This window comes from Ammospiza caudacuta, chromosome 32, assembly GCF_027887145.1.
Source record: "Ammospiza caudacuta isolate bAmmCau1 chromosome 32, bAmmCau1.pri, whole genome shotgun sequence".
Taxonomy (NCBI): Eukaryota; Metazoa; Chordata; class Aves; order Passeriformes; family Passerellidae; genus Ammospiza; species Ammospiza caudacuta.
This window is the reverse complement of record NC_080624.1, coordinates 3801428-3809262: the sequence shown is the minus strand read 5'-3', so window position 1 is coordinate 3809262 and position 7835 is coordinate 3801428. Positions and strand designations below refer to the sequence as shown.

At 55.1% G+C, this 7835-nt stretch overlaps 1 protein-coding gene across 1 annotated transcript; it reads right to left on the bottom strand.

Moving 5' to 3' along the window:
• Positions 1 to 204: 204 nt before the first annotated feature.
• BCAP31 (B cell receptor associated protein 31) lies at positions 205 to 7656 on the bottom strand. The gene is made up of 8 exons (XM_058822434.1): positions 7638 to 7656; positions 7426 to 7523; positions 6670 to 6770; positions 5586 to 5730; positions 3281 to 3416; positions 2987 to 3092; positions 2207 to 2307; positions 205 to 532 (listed from the first exon to the last, which is right to left on the bottom strand). The coding sequence occupies exons 2-8, from the start codon at positions 7515 to 7517 to the stop codon at positions 494 to 496; spliced, it is 720 nt and encodes a 239-aa protein (XP_058678417.1). The 5' UTR covers positions 7518 to 7523; positions 7638 to 7656; the 3' UTR covers positions 205 to 493.
• Between the last annotated feature and the right edge of the window lie 179 nt (positions 7657 to 7835).

Here is a 7835-nt window from a genome sequence, read left to right as displayed (position 1 = left end):
GGGGTCCCACAGGGGATTTGGGGGGGGGGGGGGTCCCATGATGGAATTTGGGGTTTTAGGGGAGAAATTTGGGGGTCCCAGGGGGAAATTTTGGTCCCCAAAACCAACCGAGTCCCCACCCGAGGTGATTTTATTGAAGCAGAAAAAAGGGGAGGGGTCCCCACTGCCCCCCAAAAAAACCCCCTGAGAAGGGGGGGGGGGGGGGGGGGAACAAAAGGGGGGTTCAGCCTCCCCAAAACGAGGCTTGGACACCCCCCCCCCCCCCCCAAAAAAAATGAGATTTGGACCCCAAAAAAAGGGGGAAAGGTGCCAAAAATGACGCCAGAACCCCCTCCCCAAAAAGGCGTTGGGGGCGTGGCCTGGTCACGGGGGGCGGGGCTTGGTCCGGGAGAGGCTTTAAAGGGGCGTGGTCTGGTCCCAGGGGCGGGGTTTAGAACCGTTGTGGGCGTGGTTTGTAGCGGTTGTGGGCGTGTCCGGGCGTGGCCCCGCCCCCTCACTCCTCCTTCTTGTCCCGGGGTCCGTCATGGGCGGCCTGGGGGGGGCAAAGGGGGAATTGAGGGGGAGAATTTGGGGGTCCCTGGGGGGTTTTGGGGTGCACTGGGGGGGATTCAGGGGTTGGGAAGGGTTCAGGAGGTCCTAGAGAGGATTTTGGAGGGGATTTTTGGGGTCCCGTCAGGGTTTTGGGGTGCCCTGGGGGGGTTTATGAAATTTAAGGGGAGTCACAGAGGGGGTTTCGGGGATTTTGGGGGGTCCCCAGAGAGATTTGGGGAAGGATTTTGGGGGTCCCTGGGGGGTTTTGGGGTGCACTGGGGGGGATTCGGGGATTGGGAAGGGTTGAGGAGGGGATTTTGGAGGGGATTTTTGGGGTCCCGTCAGGGTTTTGGGGTGCCCTGGGGGGGTTTATGAAATTTAGGGGGAGTCACAGAGGGGGTTTGGGGGGGTTTGAGGGGATTTTGGGGGGTCCCCAGAGAGATTTGGGGGAGGATTTTGGGGGTCCCAAGGGGGTTTTGGGGTGCACTGGGGGGGGGGATCCTGGAAAGGATTTGGGGGGGGTCTCCAGAGGGATTTGGGGAGGTTTTGGGGGGATTTCAGGGCTCCACTCAGGATATTTTTTGGGGGGCAATATTGGGGTCCCCGGGGCTGTTTTGGGGGTATTTTGGGGTGAGGTTTGAGGTAATTTTTGGGGTGTTTTGGGGGGTATTTTAGGGTTGTTTTGGGGTGGGGTTTGAGGTATTTTTTGGGGTATTTTTGGGTGTTTTGGGGGGTATTTTGGAGGTGTTTTTTGGGGTATTTTGGGGGGTGTTTTGGGGGGTATTTTGGGGTTGTTTTGGGGTGGGGTTTGAGCTATTTTTTGGGGTATTTTTGGGTTTTTTGGGGGTATTTTGGAGGTATTTTGGGGGTAAATTTGTGGTATTTTGGGGGGGATTTGGGGGGGAATTTGGGGGTATTTTTTGGGGTGTTTTGGGGGGTATTTTGGGGTTGTTTTGGGGTGGGGTTTGAGGTATTTTTTGGGGTATTTTTTGGGTGTTTTGGGGGGTATTTTGGAGGTGTTTTTTGGGGTATTTTGGAGGTATTTTGGGGGGTATTTTGTGGTATTTTTGGGTTGTTTTGGGGGGTATTTTGGAGGTGTTTTTTGGGGTATTTTGGAGGTAAATTTGTGGTATTTGGGGGGGATTTTGGGGGTATTTTTGGGGTGTTTTGGGTGGTATTTTGGGGTTGTTTTGGGGTGGGGTTTGAGGTATTTTTTGGGTGTTTTGGGGGGTATTTTGGAGGTGTTTTGGGGGGTATTTTGGGGTTGTTTTGGGGTGGGGTTTGAGGTATTTTTTGGGGTATTTTTTTGGTGTTTTGGGGGGTATTTTGGAGGTGTTTTTTGGGGTATTTTGGAGGTATTTTGGGGGTAAATTTGTGGTATTTTGGGGGGGATTTGGGGGGGATTTTGGGGGTATTTTTGGGGTATTTTTGGGGTGTTTTGGGGGGTATTTTGGAGGTGTTTTTTTGGGCTATTTTGGAGGTATTTTGGGGGTAAATTTGTGGTATTTTGGGGGTATTTTTGGGGTGTTTTGGGGGGTATTTTGGAGGTGTTTTTTTGGGCTATTTTGGAGGTATTTTGGGGGTAAATTTGTGGTATTTTGGGGGGGATTTGGGGAGGATTTTGGGGGTATTTTTGGGGTGTTTTGGGGGGTATTTTTGGGGTGTTTTGGGGTACCTGCAGCCTGGCGTGCTCCTCCAGCAGCCGGTCGTACTCGCGGGTCAGGCCCTGGGCCTGGCGCCTCATGGCCTGCACCTCGCTCTCGGCCTTCTCCAGGGCTGGGGGGAATTTGGGGAAAATTTTGGGGATTTTTGGGGAATTTTGGGAATTTTTGGAACTTTTTCTGACCACCCCAAACCCCTCCCAGTCCCAGGGTCTCACTCTCAGCTCTCCCCAGGTCTTTAACCTCCTCCAAAATCTCTAAAATTCATCTTCAACCATCCTAAACCACCCTAAATTCCCAAAATTCCCCCCCAAAAAACCTCTCAGACCCCCCCAAAATTCCTGTTTAAACCTCTCTAGGTCCCCCAAATGCCCCAAATTCTCCCTTAACCCCCTCAGATCCCTCAGAACCCCTAAAACTCTCCTTTAACTTCCAAAAATTCCCCTTTAACCCCTCAAAATCCCCTTTAACTCCCCAAAATTCCCAATCTTCCCCCTCAAAATCCCCCAGAATTCACCTTTAACCCCCTCAGACCCCCCTAAAATCCCCAATTCTCATTTAACTCCCTAAAAATCCCCAAAATTCCCCTTTAACCCCCTCAAAATTCCCCTTTAACCCTCTCGAATTCCCCTTTAACCCCCCCAAAATTCCCCTTTAAACTCCCCAAAATTTTGCTTCAACCGCCTGAGACCCCCCCTAAAATCCCCAAAATTCCCCTTTAGCACCCTCAGGCCCCTCAAAAATCCCCCAAAATTCCATTTTAACCCCCCCAAAACCCCAAATTTCCCCCTCACCCTTCTTGCTGAGCTCCAGCTCCTCCTTCAGCGACTCCACCTTGGCCTTGAGGGTCTCGTTCTCGTCCCGGCTGGGGGACGGGGCCCCCCCAGACTCCTTCAGTTGCTGGGGGGGCACAAAAAAAAAACGGGGTTCAGAAATTTGGGGGGGTTTTTCCAGGAATTTTTTGGGGTTGTTTCCAGGAATTTTTGGGGGTTGTTTCCAGGAATTTTTGGGGGTTGTTTCCAGGAATTTTTGGGGGTTGTTTCCAGGAATTTCTGGGTTGTTTTCAGGTATTTTGGGGCACTCTGTACCTTCCTGAGGGCGTCGTTGTCCTCCAGGTACTGCCGCGCGGCCTGGCTGGCGCCCTCGGCCTGCTTGCGGAACGCCTGGCTGGAGGCACCCAGGGCAGCCTGGGCCGAGATCAGCGTCACCAGGCGCCTCAGCAGGCTGGGGGGACAAAAATGGGGCTCAGGGACCTCAAAATTGAGGTTAAGGACCCCCCAAAACCCCCCTGAATCCATTCGGACCCCTCTGGGTCACTCAGAGCCCCTCGGGCCTGGCTGGAGGCCTCAAGCGCGGCCTAGGCCGAGATCAGGGCCAGGAGGTGCCTCAGGAGTTGGGGGGGACAAAAATGGGGCTCAGGAACCCCAAAATTTGGGTTAAGGACCCCCCAAAACCCCCCTGAATCCATTCTGACCCCTCTGGGTCACTCAGAGCCCCCCAGAGCCCCTCGGGCCTGGCTGGAGGCCTCAAGCGCGGCCTAGGCCGAGATCAGGGCCTGGAGGTGCCTCAGGAGTTGGGGGGGACAAAAATGGGGGTCAGGAACCCAAAGTAGGGGTGAGGGATGCCCAAATTTGGCTTAGGGACCCCCCAAAACCTCACTGAATCCCAAAAGCCCCCCATGAATTCGTTCTGACCCCTCTGGGTCACTCAGAGTCCCTCAGGCCTGGCTGGAGGCACCCAGGGCAGCCTGAGCTGAGATCAGCGTCACCAGGCGCCTCAGCAGGCTGGGGGGACAAAAATGGGGGTCAGGGACCCCAAAATTGGGGTTAAGGACCCCCTAAAATCCCCCAGGCGCCGCCCTTGAGTCCCCCAGGCCTGTGGGTGTGAGGCCTGGCTGGAGGCCTCCAGTGCGGCCTAGGCCGAGATCAGGGCCAGGAGGGCCCTCAGGAGGTTGGGGGGGTGGGGGGAGAAATTTGAGGTGAGGGTCCCCCAAATCAGGGTCAGAGAACCCCAAATTTGGATCAGGGACCCCTAAATTGGGGTGAGAGACCCCAAAATTGGGGATGGGGGCCCCCCTGGATCACCCAGAGCCCCCCTTGAGCTCCCCAGGCCTCTTGGGGTGAGGCCTGGCTGGAGGCTTTGAGTGCGGCCTAGGCCGAGATCAGGGCCTGGAGGTGCCTCAGGAGTTGGGGGGGACAAAAATGGGGGTCAGGAACCCAAAACTGGGGTGAGGGAGCCCAAAATTGAGGTGAGGAGCCCCAAAATTGAGGTGAGAGATCCCAAAATTGGGTTGGAGACCTCACAAATCCCTTGAATCCCCCCGGAGCTCTTTGGGCCTGGGTGAGGCCTGGCTGGAGGCTTTGAGTGCGGCCTAGGCCGAGATCAGGGCCTGGAGGTCACCCCCAAACGCCCCAAACTGTGTCTGGGACCCCCCAAATTGCACCAGGACCCCCCAAATCCCCCCCGGACTCACAAGGAGAGCAGCAGGGCGAAGCCAGCCAGGTCCAGCCTCTTCCCAACACCCCCAAACCAACTCCAAACCCCCCAAATTGGGTCTGGGACCCCCCAAACCACCTCCAGGACCCCCCAAATTGGGTCTGGGACCCCCCAAATTGTACCAGGAGCCCCCAAATTCACCCTCAGACTCACAAGGAGAGCAGCAGGGCAAAGCCAGCCAGGTCCTGCCTCTTCCCAACATCCCCAAACCAACTCCAGGACCCCCCAAATTGGGTCTGGGACCCCCCAAACCCACTCCAGGACCCCCCAAACCAACTCCAAACCCCCCAAATTGGGTCTGGGACCCCCCAAATTGTACCAGGACCCCCCAAATCCCCCCCAGACTCACAAGGAGAGCAGCAGGGTGAAGCCAGCCAGGTCCAGCCTCTTCCCAACACCCCCAAACCAACTCCAAACCCCCCAAATTGGGTCTGGGACCCCCCAAACCACCTCCAGGACCCCCCAAATTGTGTCTGGGACCCCCCAAACCAACTCCAAACCCCCCAAATCCCCCCCAGACTCACAAGGAGAGCAACAGGGTGAAGCCAGCCAGGTCCTGCCTCTTCCCAACACCCCCAAACCACCTCCAAACCCCCCAAATTGGGTCTGGGACCCCCCAAACCAACTCCAGGACCCCCCAAATTGGGTCTGGGACCCCCAAATTCACCCTCAGACTCACAAGGAGAGCAACAGGGTGAAACCAGCCAGGTCCTGCCTCTTCCCAACACCCCCAAACCACCTCCAGGACCCCCCAGACCAACTCCAGGACCCCCCAAACTGTGTCTGGGACCCCCCAAACCAACTCCAAACCCCCCAAATTGGGTCTGGGACCCCCCAAACTGTGTCTGGGACCCCCCAAACCAACTCCAGGACCCCCCAAATCCCCCCCAGACTCACAAGGAGAGCAGCAGGGCGAAGCCAGCCAGGTACAGGTTCCTCTGGGCACGGAACAGTTTCATGTGGAAGTGCTCGAGCGCGGCCGGGCTGGTGCCCAGAGCCTCCTTGTCCCCCACGTTGTACCTACGGGTCTCCCTCAGGGCATCTGGGGGGACAGGGGGGTCAGCAGGGGGGGGAGACCCCCAGAGACACCCCAAAATCCACCCAAGAGACACCCCAAATCTGCCTGGACGCATCGAGGCAGCCCTCGCCCCAAGGTGTCAAAATCTTCATAAAATCGACCCAAAATTCCCTAAAAAGCCACCAAAATTGCCCCAAAATCCACCCAAAGTTCCACCAAAATCTACCCAAAGTTCCACCAAAAATTGCCCCAAAGTTCCACCAAAATTGCCCCAAAATCCACCCAAAGTTCCACCAAAATTGCCCCAAAATCCACCCAAAGTTCCACCAAAATTGCCCCAAAGTTCCACCAAAATTGCCCCAAAGTTCCACCAAAATTGCCCCAAAATACCCCCAAATTTTCTCCAACATCTCCCTGAAATCCATTTGAAGTCCCCCCACAATTCCCCCAAAATCCCTGCAAATTTCCCTCCAAATCCAACTAAAATTCTCCAAAACCCCCAAAAAACCCCACCAAAATCCACCCAAAGTTCCACCAAAATTTCCTCAAAATTCCCCCAATTCCCCTCAAAATCCCCCAAAGTCCACAGAAAATTCCCTTCAAAATCCACCCAAAACTTCCCCAAAATCTCTGTGAAATCCATTTAAAATTGCCCCAAAATCCACCCAATGTTTCGTCAAAAATCCCACCAAAATCCACCCAAAATCCCAATTCCCATAAAATCCTCAGAAATTTCCCCCAAAATCTCCCCAAAATTCCCTTAAATTTCTCCCAAAATTCCCCTAAAATCCCCCAAATTTCCCCCAAAATCTCCCTGAAATCCATTTAAAATCCCCATAAAACTCCCCCAAAATCCCCAATTTCCTCCCAAATTTCTCCCAGAATCCAGCCAAAGTCCCCTCTAAATCTCCCAAATTGCCCCCAAAGCCCCAATTTCCCCCAAAATCCACCCCAAATCCGCACCGAGCAGCAGCAGCACGAGGATGACGATGAGGACGATGAAGAACGAGTTCCCGTAGGACACCGCCAGCCCCACCAGGCGGGAGCGGAAAATCTTCTGCCATCTGAAGGGAGGGGGGCACAAATTCACAAATTGGGGACCCCCCCAGGACCCCCAAATTCCAGAGAATCCGCCCCCAAGAACCCCCAGATTTTGAAATCAAAATTTTCACTTGCAGGGTTGTGAAAAAAGGGAAGAAAATTTTCGTTTTTTTAAGGAATGTTTTTGCTTTTTTGTGAAGGGGGGGGCACAAATTGGGACCCTCTGAGGATCCCCAAAAACTCCCCAGGACCCCTCAAATTTTAGGGAATTCCCCCCCAGAACCCCCAAAATTTCAGGGAATTCCCCCTCAGGACCCCCCAAAGTTCCCTCAGGAAATTCCCAATCCCAAAGGACCCCACCCCCAAATTCTCCCCTCGACCCTCAGGGACCCCTCCCCTCATTTAGGGACCCCTCCCGATTTTTGGGGACCCCCCAAACTTTCAGGGACCTCTGCCCTCATTTAGGGACACCCCTCTTTATAGCGACCCCTCCCCATTTTTAGGGACCCCTCCTCACTTCAAGTCCCCCCCGCCCTTTAGCGACTCCTCTCCACCTTTAGGGACTCTCCCACACTTTTAGGGACCCCTCCCCACTTTTAGGGACCCCCTCCTTTTAGGCACCCCCCTCCCCACTTTTAGCGACCCCTCCCCACTTTTAGCCCCCCCTTCTCCCCTCACCTGGCCGGGGACACGAAGGGGACGCAGAGCAGCAGCACCAAAAACACCTCCGCGTACAGGAACGTGGCCACCGCCGTCCACTGCAGGCTCATGGCGGCCTGAGGAGAGCACGGGCAGCGATGGGGACCCGGTTTGGGGCACCGGGACCCCCAAAATCTCCTCAGGACTCCCCAAAAACCGCCCCGGGGCCGCCCCTCCCCCACCGCCCTCACCCTCAGCTGCCGCCCCCGCCCAAACAGGAAGCAAACAGGGAAAGCCACGCCCACTCGCTGAGGGAGCGGCCAATCAGAGCGAGAGGCGGGAAAAAAGGAGATGACGTCACGTCTGTCCGCCATTTTCCCCGCCTCGCCCGGGAAAATTTAATAAGAAATTTTAAAACAAATTTAATAATAAATTTAATCAATCGGGAT

Excerpts from the sequence above, each read along its gene's own strand:
- BCAP31 (XM_058822434.1), bottom strand. The coding sequence starts at position 7,517 with ATGAGCCTGCAGTGGACGGCGGTGGCCACGTTCCTGTACGCGGAGGTG. Across the intron at positions 6,771-7,425 it reads CCCTTCGTGTCCCCGGCCAG|ATGGCAGAAGATTTTCCGCT; the intron begins GTGAGGGGAGAA and ends CCCTCCCTTCAG. Across the intron at positions 2,308-2,986 it reads GCTGGAGCTCAGCAAGAAGG|CCCTGGAGAAGGCCGAGAGC; the intron begins GTGAGGGGGAAA and ends AATTCCCCCCAG.